General features: G+C 36.5%; 2 protein-coding genes across 24 annotated transcripts; one reads left to right on the forward strand and one right to left on the reverse strand.

Annotated features, from left to right (window-relative positions):
• Positions 1 to 752: 752 nt before the first annotated feature.
• Positions 753 to 1,724, forward strand: LOC107812203 (defensin-like protein 1). The gene is made up of 2 exons (XM_016637252.2): positions 753 to 865; positions 1,331 to 1,724. The coding sequence occupies exons 1-2, from the start codon at positions 796 to 798 to the stop codon at positions 1,507 to 1,509; spliced, it is 249 nt and encodes an 82-aa protein (XP_016492738.1). The 5' UTR covers positions 753 to 795; the 3' UTR covers positions 1,510 to 1,724.
• A 934-nt stretch (positions 1,725 to 2,658) lies between these two features.
• On the reverse strand, positions 2,659 to 13,551 carry LOC107812214 (uncharacterized). 23 transcript variants are annotated; one of them, XR_012694812.1, is made up of 12 exons: positions 13,221 to 13,529; positions 12,748 to 12,815; positions 9,480 to 9,788; positions 9,284 to 9,389; positions 7,617 to 9,210; positions 7,314 to 7,526; positions 6,755 to 6,844; positions 6,580 to 6,678; positions 4,367 to 5,772; positions 3,951 to 4,020; positions 3,226 to 3,325; positions 2,659 to 2,935 (listed from the first exon to the last, which is right to left on the reverse strand). XR_012694812.1 is itself a non-coding variant. In XM_075221556.1 (10 exons), exons 6-10 carry the CDS (start codon positions 7,695 to 7,697, stop codon positions 2,864 to 2,866), a joined length of 555 nt encoding a protein of 184 aa, XP_075077657.1. In that variant the 5' UTR covers positions 7,698 to 9,210; positions 9,284 to 9,389; positions 9,480 to 9,788; positions 10,605 to 12,045; positions 12,748 to 12,815; positions 13,221 to 13,551; the 3' UTR covers positions 2,659 to 2,863. The 23 variants fall into 23 exon arrangements, 12 of the variants coding, with proteins under 12 accessions (XP_075077657.1, XP_075077658.1, XP_075077659.1 ...); XR_012694814.1 differs by lacking the exon at positions 3,226 to 3,325 and having other exon boundaries at positions 7,314 to 7,473; positions 13,221 to 13,536; XR_012694811.1 differs by lacking the exon at positions 3,226 to 3,325.
• Between the last annotated feature and the right edge of the window lie 7,508 nt (positions 13,552 to 21,059).

Genomic DNA, 21,059 nt, shown 5'->3' on the forward strand with positions numbered 1-21,059 from the left:
AACCAAAACTCATGATTCACATAAGTTATAATATATCATATGAAGCTACTCAATGCTTCAAACAGCTGAACAGAATGTAAATACTCAAAACGACCCGTTGGATCGTCACACTACATATTAGGGAAATAAGCAGAATATATATAAGAGAAGAGCAATTAATCAAAGGTTGTGTGGTGGATTATTGACTTTGTCATATCTCTATATTCGGATAATGATCTTTTTATTTTCTACTTTTGTGAGATCTGTTGACTTTGTATAACATTTTGTTCGAAATAAACAATCATATCATGGATTCATTGGAGTTTGAAATTATATAAATATGATAGAAATGGGAACAACAACCTTGGACACCATCCTGGTTTACTCATGAGTTTTATTGGATACGACTTATATACCACTGGGTAATTAAATTAATGGCAACCCTAGTCCATGTCTTGGCAATTTTCAAAGTTATCTATCTAAGAATCTGTCATTGGAAACTCAAATTATTATGTCCAACATTAACTTAATTCTGACATTGGAAACTCAAATTATTATGTCCAAAATTAACTTTAACCAACATTTGTATAGTAAAATTTAGTTTAAAGTCACTTAAAGAGACGTGAAATTCTTACATAAACTACTTGTTTCTTCTTTGAATAGACAACCACTTACGTATAATTTCATTTGAAAATTTGACTAAACCATTAAATAAATTGCAAGCCTTGCTATAAATAGATGTCTTCCCTTAATAGTTTCCAAACACAAATCACTTTAAAGAAAATAGAAAAATCATTGCATCCAAAATACAGAGATATGGCAAAGTCACTATTGAACACAACTTTCCTTGCTCTCCTCTTCTGCTTCCTCCTCATTTCATCCACTGGTTGGTATTTCTTAATTCATCATTTCATTAGTCACTATTCTGAATACAACGTACCCTTTCATATATTTGAATTCAAAAAAATAGTGTTCTTATAACAAAATAACGGTATCTATGCTTAAATCCCAAGCTAATTGTAGTCGCTCTCTTAATAAATATTATTCAGTATTATCCATTTTGCTCTATTTGGACCCAGAACTACCATTTGATATTAAATAGAATTGCGAGGATTCATCAAAAATAGAATTTGTTTGGCTATAATCCTTTCGCAGTACAGGCAGCTAGCACCTAGGTATGCCTTTGCACAATCATATACGAACTCGCTAATATGAAATGATTATCATTATTGTTATAACATAAAATGATTTTAACCATAAATTTCAACATTTTTAGAAGAAATTCATATATTTAAATACAAATAAATGATTTTAAAGAAAAATAATAATGATAAGTTGTTGTTCCATGCAGAGATGCAAGCGGCAGAGGGCAAACTTTGTCGAAGGAAGAGCAAGACATTTTCTGGCTATTGCTTTATTAGTGAACACTGCGACGAAGAATGCAAAGAGAAAGAGGGGGCAAAGAGGGGTATGTGCATTAAGAAGAGCATCTTTAGACGTTATTGCTACTGCTACCACACGTGCAAATAAGCATCAAATGCTCTCAGAATTCTCGTTTTTGTGTATAATAAATAAAAAGTGGTGTGTTGTCTTGTGTGTGAACGAAAAAAAACACTGTCAATTCACTAGAATTGTAGTTATTATGAGAAAATTGAATTAAATTATGTTTATATTATGACGGTCTTTTCTTGGGATCCGTACCGTAAGGTTTGGTGTCAAGAGAAATAATCGAAATTATTTGTGTTTATACTGATTGAGTAGGCTTGGCTAGTTGGCTATTATGATTGGTGGTAGCAAAATGATTAAAAGAATATAGTTATTCATTTATATTGTTCATTAAAAATGATTGGATAATTATTTTTTTTAAAAATAAATTAAATATGAATAAGAACTATATTATCCACAAGTGCAAATAAGCATAAGCATCAAATGCTCTCGAAGTTCTCGTTTCTTATTTATGATAAATAAAAACTGGTGTGTTGTCTTGTTGTGAAAGAATAAAAACGCTATCAATTCACTAGAATTGTAGTCATTGTGAGAAAATATTATCAAATTATGTTTGTATCATCATGTTGTATGGTCTTTTTCTTCGGATCCGTGCTGTAATTTTTGGTGTCATGCGATCAAATAATCTAAATAAACTTCAAGAAATTATTTGTGGTTATACTGACTGAGTTGACTTGGCTATTATGATTAATGTTGTCATGTCGAAGAATTTTTATTTAATTTAGCGTATAAAAAATGACTTGAGTAAATACAACATGTAATTATTACAAGAGGCAGGAAACTACCATCAAGCTTTCATCTCGTAGTTTAACCAAACTATTGATTGAATTGATCAGATTCAACTTTCCGTAAATAAGGTGTACAAATTAGCAAATTTAACCGGTAAAAATTACAATGATAATATAAATATTATTATACGTTATGCGCTATTAAGTGTATATAACTTAAACTCGTATATAAATGGATTCCCAAAACTAAAGTTCAAACACAGAGTGACAAATAAGTGAATCTTAGCAACATGGTGTGTTTAATGTTTCCAACCTTTACAGCTACAATGTCATGACCTGAAATTCCAACCACGGAGCCGTAATGGCGTCCAATATATACTTGTTAGGCAAGTCAGCATTATCTAATGAATTAACCATTTTTAACAACTTATAAGCAGAATAATAATAAATAACAACTGAAATGCTCCGAAATACAAATAATAAATACATGAGTAATGCAGTCTATACTAATCCTAGAAATCTGGAGTCATAAATACATGAGTGACTAAAATACACAAATATAGTCTGAAATGAAATACATGTGTCTGAAACTAGATAAACAGTAAAACATGATAGAAGGAGACTTCAGGGACTGCGAACGTCGTACAACTCTACCTCAAGTCTCCTGAAGAACTCGGATCCGAGCAATCTCCTCTACGCGCCGCCAGGACCAACAGCGGGATCTGCACAATAAGTGAACAAGTGTAATGTGAGTACCAACCGACCCCGTATACTCCATAAGTGTGGAGCCTAAACTCGACGAAGTGATGGCTAGGTTATGACAAGACACTAATTAATAACATGTACGAATAATAATAAAAGAGAATAGAAATATAGAGAAAATAAATAAACTCATAAGAACGAGACCCGAATGTAAACTAGCAGAGCGCCCCAGAATAACATCAACTCATAACCTCATATCGCAGTACAGAAACAGAACACGATAGCTACAAATAGTTACAACACACCATACCCCATTACGGCACGCAACGTGATCCCAATATCATTTCAATATCTGTTGCGGCGTGCAATCCGATCCCAATGTCATATCAATATCTGTTGCGACATGCAACCTGATCCCATTATCAATTTATTTCAATATTATTGCGGCGCGTAACCCGTTTCCAATATCAACTCATTAACATGAACAACTCAACAAAACCAAATTCCGTAATCCCAACACAAAAGAAACTAAAGTGTATATAACATCAAAGAACTACAAGTACAAACAGAGAACTACCAATATCTCATATTCAGAAACCTCGATAAATCATTAACACAAGAATAGCTAAAAGACTCACATAATCCGATACAACATATTAAAGTGCAACAAATAAGGTAAAGACAATAAAGACAAGTGCAAGCATGGAACAATGAAGATATACAATTAATACAAGTAGGAACACATAACGAGTAAGCAGATTTTGATCGAAGAATTAATAAACCAAAATTTGTAACAACTAAATGACACATAACAAAAAAGGCATGAATAACAAGTAAGGACATGTAACAATCAAAGCAGGTAACGAGTTATAACATGAAATAAATGACATAAAATTAAATAATCCAATACTTTAACCCATGACAGCGCATATACACTCGCCACCTCGCATATACGCCGTCCCCACAAATAATTCACGTAGCAAATAGAGCAATAAATCCTAATTCCTTCAGGTCAAAATTAAATACAACACTTACCTCTTTTCTCAATCAAATCAATAATCAACCACGACTTTGACTTTCGAACAAGCCTTCAATCCAACCGAATCTAGTCAATTATCCATCAATCAATCCAAAATAAGCTTTAGAAACTACCATACGAATAAAAAAAGTTCAATTTTGATCATGTTTAGAAAAGTCAACAAAAGTTAACCCCGAGACCGCTTGGTCGAAATCCGAGATTCAGACCAAATCTTGATTATCTATTCACTGTCCAGCCCGGATATAAAATTTGTCTTGAAATCCGACCTCAATTTGAGGTCTAAATCTCAATTTTATAAAATCCCTAAATTGTATCTAAAACCCCTAATTTCTACTATGAAATTCATAGATTTGATATTAAAATTTCATGAAAAGTAGTTAGAATTGCTTGAAAACTAGTTAAAGATGCTTACCAATGAATTTGAAAAGAAAACCCTCTTCAAAAATGCCTCTGGAGTGTTTCGGGTTGAACAGAAAAAGGGCAGTCCACTGCACTAAGCTCCCGCTATGCGCAAAGTAACGAACCTACCAGTCGTTTTAAGAATTAGCACCCCGTTCGGTGGCTTAAGGTCTCGAGCAGCTTCGTATTATGACTTGCGTGTGTAGTCGAGCTCGGTTTTCGGATGATTCGGGATTGATTTGGAAGAATAATTCTTATTTTTAGAAGCTTAAGTGAAAAGAGTTGACCGGAGTTTGACTTTTGTGAAGACGACTTCGGAATGGTATTTTGATAATTCCCATAGTTTCGTATAGTATTTTTGCACTTAGCCATGTGTCCGGAATTGGATTTGAAGATCCGTAGGTTGATTTGATGCATTTTGGCAAAAATTGAAAAGTTGAAAGTTTTAAAGGTTGAGAGGTTTGACCGGGAGTTGGCTTTGTTGATATCGGATACAGATTTCTATTCCGGGAGTTGGTATAGCTCCGTTGTATAATTTGGGACTTGCATGCAAAATTTGACGTCATTTCGGGCTAATTTGATATGATTCAGCGCGAGTTCGATTTGAGGTACGCTTCGTAGTTTTGATATTGTATGATGTCATTTGAGGCCTTGAGCAGGTCTGCGCTATGTTAAAGAACTTGTTAGTATGTTCGGACGGGGTCCCGGTGGCCTCGGGTGTGTTTCAGAGAGGCTACGGGCCATTTTTCCATGTTTTTAGAATGTTGATTTGCTGGTGCCTGATGTCCTTATTCGCGATCGTGAAGGTCCAGTTGTGATCGCATATGCTGTTTGGTGGCTGGCCCTTTTCCTTCTTCGCATTCGCATTATACGGTCTACGATCACATGTGTATGAGTGTTGCTTCATCACGTCTGCAGTAGGTGTTTCCCGATCACGTAGTCGGCGACCATGCTGGGGAGGTCGGTACCTTTTTCTTCGCATTCGCATAGAGAGGTCTGTGATCGCGTAAGCTGAGTCAGTGATGAACCGCGTTTGCATCCCTTGTTGCACGTTCGTGTAGTGCTTTTGTGAGGGCAGTGTTATTTCTTCTTCGCGATCGCATGCGTATTTCCGTGATCGCGATGTACAAGTGACTGGGAGCATTTAATCTATAAGCTAATTAGTGCATTTAATTTTGATTTCACATCTGTCATCTCTTGCTGCCACTTCGGAGTTGGAGCGGTAGTGCTAGATGAACCCACATAACCACGATGGTATCTCGCATATGTCTGTTTGAATGCTATAATTGGAACTACACCCAAGCCTAAACCTCGAACACGGCCGGGGTGCTTGGGACCGAATACTATGCCAAGTGCATCATTTGGTCAAGGTTCATCTAGACTTTCTGCTCTTTCACTTCGAATTTCTTCAATTCTTTCCTACAAAATTTGAAAAAGCATAAATTAAGCAATAGATCAAATGACTGGTACATCGAAAAAACATCTTTATCATCCCAAGGCCGGGCTCCAAACTCCTTGTAAAAGTACAGAAGAAAAGCTAACAGCAGGAAGTTGGTCAAAGATTGATCCGCTGAACTTTAAGCTCCATAACGATAGTTTATTTCGGGTACACTTGAGTGAAATCTTCTCCTTTCCAATTAATAAGTGTGATATAATATGTATTGGATTATTCACTATTCATACATTTCTTTGATTTTGTCACATGAACTGCAGAGACAAGAAAAAATCACCAGCTCCAAATGTGTCTTCTTATACTCCTATTGGTGTTGATTTATTTGTGTCCTAAAAAGATCAACCACATTGAATTCAACCTTCTTTTGAACTTGTTTCTGTTCAAATTCCTCTACTTTGCCTTATTTTAATGTATATAAGCTTTATTAACAGAGATTAGTTGAGGATGATATGGAAAAGGTTAAAGGATTTCAAAGAGAACATTAATTTAAGCAGTTTCCTCAGCTTCTTTCGCTATTATAAAATGCAAGAATCCAAATGAAGCAACTACCTAATGTCTAAATGACACAAGATTTCTACTTTCAGTAATATCAACCCATAAACTTTTAGACGGCAATAAAAGATTTAACGACAAAAACATACATAGGAGCGGTTGCTCTAAAAATAGCTGTGGAAACTTCATTCTATATTGAAATAGTTGTGGAAACCCACTATACAAGCAGTACCAATATAAAATAGAATTTCACAGCAGAAGGCACCAAAAATGTTACTTACCCCAATCACCATAGTCTCATCAGTTACATAACTCTCATCTTTCCTTTTATGAGTCTCAGCCCATATTCTGCCTCGGTCAAAAGCTTTTCCCATCGCCTTCTGAAATTTTTAAAATAAATAATGTTAGTAGTTAATTGAGAATATATATCTTATCTAAGTTAATCGCTTAAACTACCATTGCATCCCTTCTTCTAGCCAAACTCATAGCACCACAAGTATGAGGAAGTTGGTTTTTTCGAATCTGTGCATTCTTCTTGCAACGCTCCTACAAATTAAATAGGTGAAATTCTATTACATAAGACCAAAATAAGTAGAAGCAGAAGCTACTATGATATAAATAAAAATTTAAGTTCAGTGATTGAATTTATCCATCGTCAAGACAATACATATAGAACTTCTTCAGAGAACTTTAAACTCATGAATTACATCATGTTATATGTTATTGTGAAGATAATCAAACACAGGTTTGTCTTTTGTTCTGATCCATCAACAAAAGTTTTACCAACAAGAAAAATAACTTCTCTGATCTCTAGTCTATTTTTTGGTAGATTTATCTCACTAGCCAGTTGAGCGTAACTTTCGACCAATAAAAGAAAGATGAGTAACATGTTCACATTGCCAATGTCTCTGTTTCTAGGCAAGTTTAGTTTTGGGTTTTCAATCTAAGGTTGGCATTTTTCAGAGTAGAGCAACAGTACAAAAGCAGCAGTAGAAGCAATAGCAGAAGAAAGTACCTTTGTCTCCTCTTTCAAGCGATAAGTAACATACAGTGCCCATTGGTCCATCGGTATGCCATCCAGAGCGTTCTTGATGATATCTTCTTTACTTAATAATGGTTCTTCAGCCTCCTTCCATAGTTTAAGCATGTACTCCTTCCACTTTTTGTTAAGGGAGCTGTTATGACACGCCTTTGCCATTAGTTGATGAATCCTAAAGAAAAACCGAGGCTTCACAAATATAAAGTAAATTAATTTACTGCAGTTTTACATATACAACTAAAAGATACAAACTAAACAAAAGAATTTAGATGGCATTACCACTATTATATCATTAAAAACACGGTCCACAAAATATTTGGGCATGGATGACCATTTCTCAAAGCCAATAGGAAAGTACATAGGATTTGTTGCAAGCTGCCCTAAAACTCCAGCAATTAGGCCAGCCGATTTCCCAATTGCTGCATGATATTCATCAAATTCTACAATTATACGCAATCCTTTATCCGAGTTATGGACATCCTTAACCTTCAATCTAATATTTTTTATTAATTTACTTTCATCTATAACAAAATAAAGTCAAGTTAAAACATTAAACAAGGAAAACAAAAAGAATACTCAATCACTTGAAATTTATATGTACCAATACCATCGGCAAACCAATGAGGCTCTTCGTTGCTAGTACTACGTCTAGTTTGTCGTGAATAGACTGCACAGATGATGAAGATGGAACGGCGGGCTGAGCAGATACTCCATCAAATGATGAAGATGATACAACATGCTGCGAAGAGACTCCATCAGATGATGAAGATGGAACAACGTGCTGCGAAGAGACTCCATCAACTAAAATAACAGGCCGTGTAGGTTGTGTAGGCAGTGTAGAGTGTAAAGAGACTCGATAAGATGTTGAAGATGAAGCTTGAGCCTGTGATGGCTGCCTCGGAAAAAGATAAGATCTCTATTTGACTGATTTGAATTGATTTTTAACCTTATTTTGCTTCGGCATCTCTACATATATAAAGGTATATAAAGCAAAACAAGAACACCTTGATACCAAACCAGTTTAAACTTCAAGACAAAAATAACTTAAGCTTAATTAATGAAAGAAAGTAACCAGATGCAAGAACATAAAGCAATTCAAGAACAAAAAAGGACATAACTATAATCTAAACTAATTTGAAATGAAAATATATTAAGATGCTTCCTTCTAAAATATGAAAAGGGCTAGCAATGACTCTTCAAATATGTTCATCTTTGCCAATCTAATTTTCAATATCGCAATCACTTAATATTTCATCAGTTTCATCCTCCCTACACAAAAGTAGATCATTAACATCCCCAAAGTGTTGATCTAAGTCTTGCACTGGGAATGACTCATTCTCAGGAAATTCATTATCTCCTTCTCCTCCCATATCATATAAGTCTCTTGGTTTCAAGTGAACAACAGTACTTCAACCTTTATTCACCTCATCGTACACATAATATACTATTTGAGCTTGTGAAGCTTCAATGTATGCATCATGCTCTTCACGATCGCCAATGAAAAATTAACAGAAGAAAATCCACATGCATCTATTCTAAACCCCCTATCCCTAGTTGTGTCATCCCATTTACACTTGAATAGTGTAACCCGAAATCGACCATAGTAGTTAAGTTCAATGATGTCTTCTAATTTTTCATAATATGGCAAATCTGCTTGCCTCAGGTTTCTATCAGCATCACTAGCAATACAAGATGTGGATGAAGTAAAAAATACTTCATTGTTTTGAGTTTTCAATCCATTCTCTCGCTGTAAAGTCAGAAATTTGAACCCGTTGATATTAAATGATGTAAATCTTCTAGCATGTGGTGATGGACTATCTGCTAAAAACTTTAAGGCATCTGATACAGTATTCAAAATGTCTGGGTTCACAATCTGAAATAAGAATTAAAAAACTATGTTAGGCATAGTTTTAAATTTGTAAAATTCTAATATATTTGTAACAAACCTTTCGGGAAAACCAATCAATGAAGTCATTATTAACTATCTTCTCAATCTGCGTACCGGTAGGCTTTCGACCCTTCCAGTGCCTTCGTACATGATCTTTAAATTCACTACATGAAATGATGATACAAATATTAATTATTTATGTAATTTCTACATATTTAATATAATTTTTGTTTAGATTTGCATTAAATACTCACTCAATGAACGACATGACTTGTGGACAATTTAGTACCACATATCGATGTGCTTGACGTTTCACTATAAGTGACAACTTAAATGTTTCTATTGCTACTCCTTTACCAACCGGTGGAAAAATGCTAGATGAATTTGTCGAGACTCTATCCTCCGGATAATCATCAACACGACGGGGCTTATTGATTCTTGTTTCAATCCCTTCAAAATACTGAGAACCGAAAGTGAGAGCCTCTTCAGCTAGGTATCCTTCAGCTATGGACCCTTCTGGTTATGACGTGTTCCGCACATAGGACTTAAAATGTCCCAAATACCTAAATAAAAAATCAATGGTTAGTTAACGATTACAATTTAACATCTTTGTCTTAAAGAATAAACTCTAATTAAACAATAAAAAATCTTTTAGCTCTCCACAGGATACATCCATCGACACTGTTGCGGTCCCCCAAGTTTTGCTTCACCAGCTAGATGACAAGTTAAATGAACCATGATGGTAAAGAACGCTGGAGGGAATAACATTTTCAAGTGATTCATAGTGAGAAAATGTCGAGATTGAAGCCTATCAAGGTCTATTGGGCTTGAGCTTTTGGAACAGAGTTGTCGGAAGAACGAACTCAACTCTATTAACACTGCAGTCACCTTGTCAGGTAAAATATTTTGTATGGCAATTGGTAACAAGTGCTGCATGAGAATGTGAAAATCATGACTCTTTATATTAAAGAGCTTCCGTTGTTTCAAGTCGATACATCTCAAAACGTTGCTCGCATATCCATCGGGCATTTTGACATTCTTTAAGGTCCGCAAAAATATATCTTTGTTGAATCCACCTTTCTTTGTATTTAAAATAATACCCAAAGATGGACGATAGCTTCCATTCTCATCTGCCCAAAGTTCCTTCCTTATACATATTTATCTAAGATCCTTCCTAGCTTTAATATTGTCTTTTGATTTTTCAGAATCATTGAGTAAAATATATATCACATTCTCACTCACATTCTTCTCAATGTGCACAAGGTCTAGATTATGACGTAACAAGTTCGTTTCCCAGTAAGGAAGATAAAAAAATATGCTCCTCTTTCTCCACTGTCTCGATCTATCTTAATTAACAGTTTGTCTTCGAGTTCTTTTACCTTTATCATTCAAAACAGGTACTTTTCTAAAATTGACATTAATGCCCTTCACTTGTTTCAAGATGTCGGACCCTGATAATGCAATTGATGGCTCCCGTTGCTCAATTTTCCCATTAAATGAACACGTTGCAATCTAAACCGATTGCCGCTTTCAAGAAAATAATGATGACCCATAAAATACCACTTTCTACTGTGCTTCAATCTGCAAGAGCCTGTATCAAAGTTTCACGTGGGGCAAGCAAACTGAGTGTATGTATTCCATCCAGATAATGTACCAAGCCCAGAAAAATCACTAATTATCCACATCAATGCTCCTCGCATTTTAAATATTTCATTCTTTGAATAATCTAATGTCTGCACTCCATCGTACCACTATTCCCTCAACTCTTGGATGAGAGGTTGTAAATACATGTCTATGTCATTGCTCGGCATTTGATTTCCTGGAATGATCACTGAGAGTATGAATGAAGTTTGTTTCATGCACTCCCAAGAGGATGTTTGTATGGAATAAGTACCACTGGCCAGATACTATAGTTAGTTATCATTTCTCCAAAAGGATTGAAACCGTCACTAGCTAGGCCTAGCCGTATATTTCGAGGATCTGTAGCAAATTCAGGATGAAGCAAGTCAAAAGTTTTCCAAGCCTGAGAATCCTTGGGATGCCTCATCAATCAATCTTGGCTACCCTCTAAAGAATGCCATCTCATAGACTCAGCAGTTTTAGAGCACATGAACAATCTTTGCAACCTTGGCTTTAGTGGAAAGTAGCGCAATATCTTTGCAGGCTGCTTCTTCTTGCAAGCCTTCATCTTCGCCAAAATATAGCATACAATCATTTGGGCAGGCATGTATCTTATTATAATTAAGACCAAGTTTGTAGATGGTTTTCTTGGCCTCATAAAAAGAACCAGGAATCTTGGCATCTTCAAAGGCATCTTTTAACAATTCTAATATCATACTCATCGCTTTGTTAGTCATTTGACAAAGACACTTTATATGATACAATTTGATTAGAAAGGACAATTTAAAATACTTTGTACACCCTTCATATAATGGTTGATTTCCATCTTCGACCAATTCATAGAACTTTGTATAATCTTCATTATGCCCCTCAATGTGCTCTTCATCAAATATTTCTTCTCTATTTATATGATTAGAAGACACACCAGGCTCGTTGACATTGTTCCTGGTGAACCCAAACGCATCATTAATCATAATTTCCATTGGATCTTGGGGATGTAAATTATCTTCTATGACATGGGTGCTCTGAGAAGTCTGTTGAACAGTTGCATTTGATTATTCACCATGCCAATACCAAATTTTATAGTTTTTTGGGAAACGTTTAAGAATCAGGTGCTCTTCAACTACATCTCTTCTTTGCCACTTGTTAAAACCACATACCCGTGCTCAAAAGCAAAATCCAAAAATTGTCTTAGACCATCTGCATATTCAGGTGTGTTTTGTGATTTGTTAATCTAAGATTTATCACTTGGCATGGCTAGAAAGGAAGATATAAGATAACATCACAATATCAAAACTGAAAAGATAGTTCAAAAGCTTATATGTGAAATAACATCATTTCATAAGATAACAAAAATTAGTTTTGGTCTGTGAATAAAAGTAAAATATAATGCCCTAAGAGTAAAAAATAATCTCCTATTTTCAGATTTGGTCTGTGAATAAAGATAATGCCCTAAGAGCAAGATGCAGCCAATATAACATCTGATCTTGATTTGATCAACTAGTTAAAGAAATTACCTAATGAGAAGCCTCTTATGATATAAAAATGCATATAGAAAATATTTACTTCTTCTATTAGAATTAGGACATAACTATCAGAAGCTTTATATGTAGGAGCCTGCAATAATTAGTGAATATATCCACTTAATCTGAAGTAAGTTATTCTTTCAAAAATTTTGCACATACACAATGTCAAACTGTTAACTTACTACTTCAGATTCTTACAGTTGGATGACATATCTTTCTACCTATACAATTGGTAATCGTTTGATAAATAAGTTAAACCTATTATAGAAGAAAGATCTGCTAATCCGCTAGTGACAAAAGATATAATGAATCTACCTTTTAATAAAAATAAATCTGCTCAAAAGAAAGGACAAAATTTAATTAAAACGAGCTATACTCATCAAATGTTTTACTGTCGACCTCGATCCCAATAGCTTCACCAGCAGTTTTTGATCTCTCGGCTAACTATCAAGTCCATATATAATATTTAGGTTAATATTAGAAAGAACAACAACTTAAAATATCAAAATTAAGTGCATGCAATTGAAATACCAAACAAAGCAGCAAAAATTTAAAGAAATACCAAACTAATTGAACAGAAAAATAACAAAAAATGGACTCAAAATTAAAAGAAAGAAGTACTGAAACTATTAGAACATTAATATTCTCTAATAATAGCAATCGTCATTCAGTTTTCCTTTTTTCTAGTAATAGATTAGTATTTTGGATGTTATATATTCAATTGAATAAATGAATCATAGATTATCGGACTGAGGAAAATACAAATTAGAACAGAATTGGGGAAAATCGCTATATGAATGAAACCTAATAAAGAGAAAAAAACTTTTGGTACTAAATAAGCGTCATTACCTGAAGATTATTGAAGCTGCTAAATGAATTTATGATTTGAATCTCGATTCTTCTAGCCAGAGAAACAGATTGGGAGAAATAGAAGAATTTAAAGTTAGAAAATTGGGAGTTCGTTGCCTATTGAGGGAAATAGAAAGAATTGGGGGAAGGAACTGTGGGAAATAGAAATTGGGGTAAAGAGATACGATACATATGGAGGGAAGGAATTGGGGGAATTCTGGAGGGAGTCTCAAATTATGAGGGGAAAATACTAAAACTTATTGAGGGAATAGTTAAAATGTTGTGATTAAAATATTACGGCGGTTCTAACCACCGCAATACGAAATAACTGTCGCTATAAAAAAATTTAATTTGGCGGCTGGTGAAACGCCATTTTTAATTAGAGTAATATAACCGCCACAATAATTCTGATTTTTTGTAGTGTATGTTGTTAGTTTTTCATGAAAAACTCACCATGTGGAAACTAAGTTCTACTGGTTCTCCTAGTTTCCTTATTTGACCAATCCTATCACCCTAGCTTCTAAAATGCAAGTGCCAATATACTTTTTGTGAATCCTGCTGGATGACATGTAATCCTGTCCTATGAGGTATTGCTTCAGGGCTGTTCAATTGATTGATATGTGTAGTTAGTTAACTTATATGGTTAAGTGGTTAATCTGTAATTGTTGGGCTTAGTATGAGTTCATGTATGGCCCTGGACTTTGCAAATGGACACACTCTCCTATTTGAGACGTGTTTGGATCAAGTTCTGCTATTCGTGTGAGAATGAACCTGTTGAAGGCCCAGGCTATGCTGGGTTTTTTTCATTTGGGCCTGCAGTTATTCAGTGTGTAATATTTATACTCATATTTATTATTTTGGGCCTGTAATAATTTGTAAACGAGACAGTTGGGGGAATTAGTGGAATGGGAAACGGGTATCCTTTAATCTTCATATGAACGGGTAGAGAGTATGCTTATAGGGTCTATATTCTTTGTTTTCTACTCTGTTCTACATTCACTATTTCTATACACTAATAGAAAATCATGCCTATAAGAACCCGAACACTTCACCTACTTAACCTGTCTAATACCCGTACATCATCAAAAGCATGTTTGTAAGAGTTTAAGTGCCCTACTTGTTCACATATCTACTTCTATGTGCCATTAGATAACATGCTTATAGGAATCAAATGTCAACAATTATTTGCCCACTGCTCTTGGGCCTGCAGATGTTCAGTGTGTAATATTTATACTCATATTCATTATTTTGGTCATGTAATAATTTGTAAACAAAATAGTCGGGTAATTAGTGGAATGGGGGGAACGGGTATCCCTTAATTTTTATATGAACGGGTAGAGAGTATGCCTATAGGGTCTATATGCTTTGTTCTACTTTGTTCTACATTCACTATTTCTATACACTAATAGAAATCATGCCTATAGGAACTCGAACACTTCACCTACTTAACTTGTCTAATACCCGTACATCATCAAAAGCATGTTTGTAAGAGTTTAAGTACCCTACTTGTTCACATATCTACTTCTATGCGCTATTAGATAACATGTTTATAGGAATCAAATGTCAACAATTATTTGCTCAACTTGTGCAATTGCAGTGTGATTATTAGATAGAATGCCTATGGCGTCATATGCTAATATTCATCTAGATATCATGTCTATAGGGCCTTAATTGATTAGCATGCCTATAGGAATAAGAATGATAAAAATTGTGTTTAAATACCAACTATTACAGAACCTACTCATAAGGATACTATTATTCGCTTAGAAAGCATGTCAATAGGATCAAACATGGGTAATTCTGAGTTTTCAAATGGTTTCACTGTCCCATTGCGCAAATCACTTATAGATCATGTCGATAGGTTTTATAATATCTGTAATTTGTAAATTCGATAGTCTGAAGTAGTAGCACTGCCTGTAGGACGTTTTAAACTGGGATCACATAGAAGCCATGTCTATAAGACTTAACGACTATAATATTCCTTGATTCTGAAACTGCTTACGGCCTAATATGAAATTTGCACGTGTGCCTTTGTTGCTATGTGTGGAGGCTAACATGAGCCACTCATTGCTATTATGTGCAGTCCTACTTGTTTTGAATGTGCGACTAGTTTTATCATTTTGAGTACCCTAAGTAAAGTCTAGAACCACCCAAACAATAGGTCCAAAGCATCTTGGACTATAGGAATGGGACGGGTAATGCACACATAGGACACGGTTTATAATTGAATTAAAGCGCTTTAGGTAAATAACTTTAACATAGTAATTGGGTAGTAGGAGATGACAGTATGTGTCCGCTGAATAATATGAGCAACCCCTACCCTAAAAAAATTGCGAAGTATTATTTATGTTGCACGGGGTGATCCTTTAGGCTAAAAAATATAGGACCCCCCTTCCCTTTATATGCTTGCTATTCACACCTAGTCATCAAATATAAACCAACGCAGCTGTATTCCTATAACTTCTAAGACTTGTACTGATTATTTATATAGTTCAATTCTTATGTTATTTCTTTACACTATTTATATAGAACCTTCAACTTCCGCATCGTTTTTTTCACTTATATGATCACTTAGCTTAATTATAATTCAATAATCCACATAGCGTAAACTTCGGCTGGGACCCACCTCTGTGGACCTCGAAGAGTGCCTAACACCTTCTCTTCGAGGTAATTTGAGCCCTTACCCGATCTTTGGTGACGAAGACTATTTGAAACAGAATTATTCTCAAATAAGTGCCCTAACGCACCTTAAAAATCGTTAAGTGGCGACTCCTCTCTTTAATACATATTTAAAAGAGTTGTCACACATCATGGAGAATATGCTGGGGATTTATACTTACGCTCTTACCATAACGAAGTTGACTTGTGTGAATTATTTGAGGGCATGCATATCCCTTCCCTTATTTTCCTTTATTTGTCTAAATTGCTATGACATGAATATCCCCGCCCTTTTTTTCATTACTGCTATGATATGAACGTCATCTCTCCGTTTCCTTCATCTTGTCCAAGACTGCTATATCATGTCTCTCCCATCCTCATTTCTTTATTTGCTTCATTACATTCTCGCACATTTTTATGAGTTAAACTGACTTCTCTCTTTTGTCTTTTTTTTTCTTTTCTTCCTCCTATTCATCTTTACCATATTATCTACTTTCTTTTATATGCATTTTCATCATGCAAATATTTTGCAACGTGTTACTTTTTTGTGTAAAGCTTGCTTTCAACATCATACTCCACTCATGCTTATTATTAACATAGCGGCGCTTGATGAGTGTCCACACTTTCCTAAAAACACTCTTTTAAACCGGAAAGTCTTATATGCGGTAGACTAGTCAATCAACGGTGCCGACGATGGTCCCGTGCCTTTCCCTCTCAAGTTATCCACTTGAGAGTACCAGTCTAGACCTCTCTAGAAAACCATACTCTGATTTGAAATATACATGCATCATGCTAAACCTAGTACAGATTGAGACATCATTGACATAAGAACTCGCTTAGATGAACCTTGTACAAAGTCCATCGGGATTTTCATAATCCCAAAGGACACCATCATATTATGTGCATTACTTGAAGAATACGTGTCAACATACTGATCATTATTGTGAAAATGGCAAATTTGGAGGGGGGAAATAGCTAACTTTTATTTATTTGCAGAAAATAAAGCACGAAATCCCCAAGTTCGATATGGTCCAGAATATCCCGCCTTTGCTAATTGACTGGTGGAAAGACCTTGCACCATGTGACAGAAACAATGTGAGGAGAGTACTTGGTGACCTATCATCTTTGCTGAACATTCAACCAAATAGGGAACTGATCGAGATTGCTACTATGTTCTGGGATGAGAAGAGAGTTGTTTCCCGATTTAGCAATATAGAAATGACTTCTCTCTTGGATGAAATAGGGGGTTTCGCCAAGTTACATGGGATAGTCCAGGACTATTGGTGCCAGAGAATCGCACTCCACGCAGTTTTCTGAAGAAATCATATATACCCTTTGACTTTCTCTATGAGCATTATGGGCATAGCAAATCATATCGCCTTCATCATGAGGATCTAGACATTACCTCTTTGGGATAGGTGCACCGCCGGGTTTATGTTTTCATAGTCTGTTTCTTGGATTTGTTGATCTTTCTGAGGCAAAGGGGAATAGTTCATAGTCACTTAGCCATGTTCGCCAGGACATTAATGGAGGGTATCGAGGGACAAAAGTACACTATCATTCCGATGATCTTAGCTGAGATGTACCGTGCTCTGGATCGATGCAAGCATGGGTCCGGACACTTTGAGAGTTGTAATCTCTTACTACAAGTTTGGCTTCTGGAACACTTTCAGAGGGGTGATTATCACCAAGAGCTTCTATGAAGGCCACTGAATGACTACATAGCTAGTCATCATCCAAAGAAAATGACATTCCTTCCAGACAGGTTTGCAAAGCCGGGAAATATTGTAGGTTGGGTACGTTTCTTTAGCAATCTGATAGATGAGCAAGTGCATTGGATGTTTGAATTGTTTCCTAGTAGTGAGTTCATTATCATATCCAAAGGAACTACTCACTTAGTACTGATCGGGTTGCAAGGCATCTATCCTTATGCTCCTATAAGGGTAATGAGGCAAGCTGGAAGGAAATAGGTCATACCTCGGGTTTTCAACATGGTTCAGTATAAGGCAGATTTCAAAGGGGATGTCATCCTGTTAAAGTTCGAAGCGCAACACATGTGGAACTAAAAGATCATCGTGGAAGGAGAGACTATTGAACCAGACATGTATCACGTCGGTCATATGTACTACTATCTCTCTTGGTTGGAGGACGACATAGTTGGAGACATCAAACCGAGAGTAAATTTGAAAGATAGGATCATAGATGAGGTGGATGAAGCACATGTAAAGTATAGGAGGCTACGCAAAAGGGTGTTCGAGTTCGAAGCTAAGCATCTGGAAGAATATAAAGTGAACATGGAGGAGATAAGGGAATAGAAGGAGATTGCCAATAAGTCGACAGAAAGGTTAGAATATCCAGAGCAAGGATTGATGGAGCTAGAAGGGAAGATGAGAAAGAGGCTTTGGGAGTGTCAAGGCATGGACGATAATGAAGGAGAGAAGCTGGCAAAGGCTTACTTGCTACTAGACATGTGCGATCTAGGGAATGTGATTGATAGGGTCAAGAGAGCCAAACATGGAGAAGGTCCTTCAGGGACCAAGTAGATTAGGAGATAATGTTCTTTACTGCTTTCTAGATTAGATTAGATTTCGATGTAATAAGGCTTAATGTCATTAGTGACTTTATTATTATTGTCGATTTAGTGAAAGATTGATTTGGCTTATTTTCACACTAATGGAATGAGGCAAACATTTGCATGAATTTTCTCATCAATGATCACCCATAAACCCAAGTTCCAGGAACTCATCTAGGCAACCCGATATACGTGGAAACCTTACCCCATACCCCGCAACGAACCCTATACATACCTGAGCCGACAGAGAAGGACCAGCTAATTTGAAACATGGCAGAAGAACTCAAGAAACTAACAAGGAGAATCCAGAGTATTGAAGGTGGGAAGGGTGCTGAATGTTTAAACTATTAAGATTTGTGTATCCAGCCAGATGTAGAACTACCGGAGGTTTACAAACCTCCCAAGTTTGAGATGTTCGATGGTATTGGTGATCCAAAGGTGCATCTGAGAACCTACTATGACAAGCTTGTAGAAGTGGGTAAGAATGATCAAATCCGCATGAAACTGTTCATGCAAAGTCTTACACAAGATGACTTATCTTGGTGTATCAGTCAGAATCCAAAAAATTGGGCGAATTGGGTGAGCATGGCATCGGATTTCATGGACAGATTCAGGTTAAATATAGAGAACGTGCCAGACGTTTTCTATATTCAAAACCTTAAGAAGAAGCCAACAGAAACCTTCCGTAAGTATGCTATTCATTGGAGATCAGAGGCTGCCAAGGTGAGGCCGCCACTTGATGAAGAACAAATAAACATGTTCTTTGTTAGAGCTTAAGATCCGCAGTATTTTGAAAGGTTGATGGTTATCGAGAATCACAAGTTCTCAAACATCATCAAGCTAGAGGAAAGGATAGAAGAAGGAATCAAGAGTGGGATGGTGACAAATTTCGAGGCTCTACAATCCACAAACAAACCCGTGCAATCAGGAGGTATTTCGAAAAAGAAAGAAGTGGGTACCGTGATGGTAGACCAGGGCCCTAAGTCTCCCCTTACATACCAAACACTTCCACCCACATATCAACTTTCACCTCCAAAATACCAATATTGTGCCACCACCTACCATACCTATAACACCCAACCCACATATTACCATTCACCTCTACCGCCCACCAACACTATCCAATGCCACGCCCAAAACTTTGACGCAGAGCTCCCAAACAATATACCCCAATTGCTGAACCCATAGCCCAACTATATGAGAGACTATAGGGGCTGGTTATGTCACCCATATTCCTGTTGCTGCTATTAAGAACCCTTCCTAGTGGGTTAACCCCAACAAAACTTGTGCCTATCACTCAGGCATGAAGGGTCATACCATTGAAGAATGCAGCATGTTGAAGGACAAGATTCAGACACTGATCGACACCAAGGTTATACAGGCAAATGAAACTGTACCAAATATCCATAATAACCCTCCCCAGGATCATAGGGGCGATGGAGTGAATGTGATAGAAACTGATGAGGAATGGGATCGGGAGGGATCCATTGGACTTATTCGAGAGGGGTATGCTCCTAAAACATCTCATGTCACCCTCTCACTGATTGTGTTGCAAAACTAGGCACCGTTTGAGATCAAGGTAGCTATGCCTTTCATTGTGATGGTATCTCCCACACCATCTTATAAGTCTGATGTCGTCCTATAGGATTATGTCGCGGAGGCAAGAAGAAAAGGAAAAGCCAAGATGAAAGAGACAGATACTGCACAAGGTATGAGGAACAAGCAAGAAGCTTCATCTAAGCCATCTGTCATTGAGACGAGTACTGACGATCTTTGGAGGAAGTTACATGCGAGGGAATACTCTGTTGTTGATTACCTGAACAAGACTCCCGCCCAGATATCCATTTCATCACTGTTGCAAAATTTAGACGTGCACAAGAATGCCTTGATGAAAGTGTTAAGCAAAGCTTATGTACTCGCCGGTATCACCAGCGCGGAGATGGATAACATGGTTGGATAGGTACTGGAGAGTCATAAAATTACTTTCCACGAAGATGAGTTACCTCCAGAATTTGAAGACAAGATCATTGCCAGGGTCTTGATAGATGGAGGTTCGAGCCTGAACATATGCCCGCTGACCACTCTGAAAAGATTAGGTAAAGGATTGCATGAGATATGGATAGGAAGCATGAATGTGCAAGCATTCGATAGATCTCAGAGAGTCACTATCGAAGAACTCAACCTTGATCTATAGATGGGCCCGACCTGGTTTGATTTCAAATTCCAAGTGCTAGACATATCCGCCACCTACAATCTGTTGTTAGGATGGCCATGGATACACGCAGCTGGGGCAGTAGCTTCTACCCTGCATCATGTTATAAAGTTTGAGTGGAATCATCAGGAGGTGATCATTCATGGAGATGGAAGCAACCCTATTAACACCAACCAGACTGTGAGAGTCATCAATATAGGAGGAAATTAGGAGGAGAAACATACTACCGCATTGAGCAAGTAAACATAATTGAGGATGATCGATGGCTGAGAAATACGATAGAAAGCATGTTCATGTGGTTGGGATATAAACCAGGCAAGGGTCTTGGCCAAAAACCTCAGTGGACCACAAAACCCATACGACCACATCACGGCACAACCTTTGGGCTCGGGTACGA

The sequence above is a fragment of the Nicotiana tabacum genome, chromosome 9 (genome assembly GCF_000715075.1).
Source record: "Nicotiana tabacum cultivar K326 chromosome 9, ASM71507v2, whole genome shotgun sequence".
Lineage (NCBI taxonomy): Eukaryota > Viridiplantae > Streptophyta > Magnoliopsida > Solanales > Solanaceae > Nicotiana > Nicotiana tabacum.

Excerpts from the sequence above, each read along its gene's own strand:
- LOC107812203 (XM_016637252.2), top strand. The coding sequence starts at position 796 with ATGGCAAAGTCACTATTGAACACAACTTTCCTTGCTCTCCTCTTCTGC. Across the intron at positions 866-1,330 it reads CCTCCTCATTTCATCCACTG|AGATGCAAGCGGCAGAGGGC; the intron begins GTTGGTATTTCT and ends TGTTCCATGCAG.
- LOC107812214 (XM_075221556.1), bottom strand. The coding sequence starts at position 7,697 with ATGTACTTTCCTATTGGCTTTGAGAAATGGTCATCCATGCCCAAATAT. Across the intron at positions 7,527-7,616 it reads TTTTTAATGATATAATAGTG|CCTCGGTTTTTCTTTAGGAT; the intron begins GTAATGCCATCT and ends ATATTTGTGAAG. Across the intron at positions 6,845-7,313 it reads GCTTGAAAGAGGAGACAAAG|GAGCGTTGCAAGAAGAATGC; the intron begins GTACTTTCTTCT and ends TTTAATTTGTAG.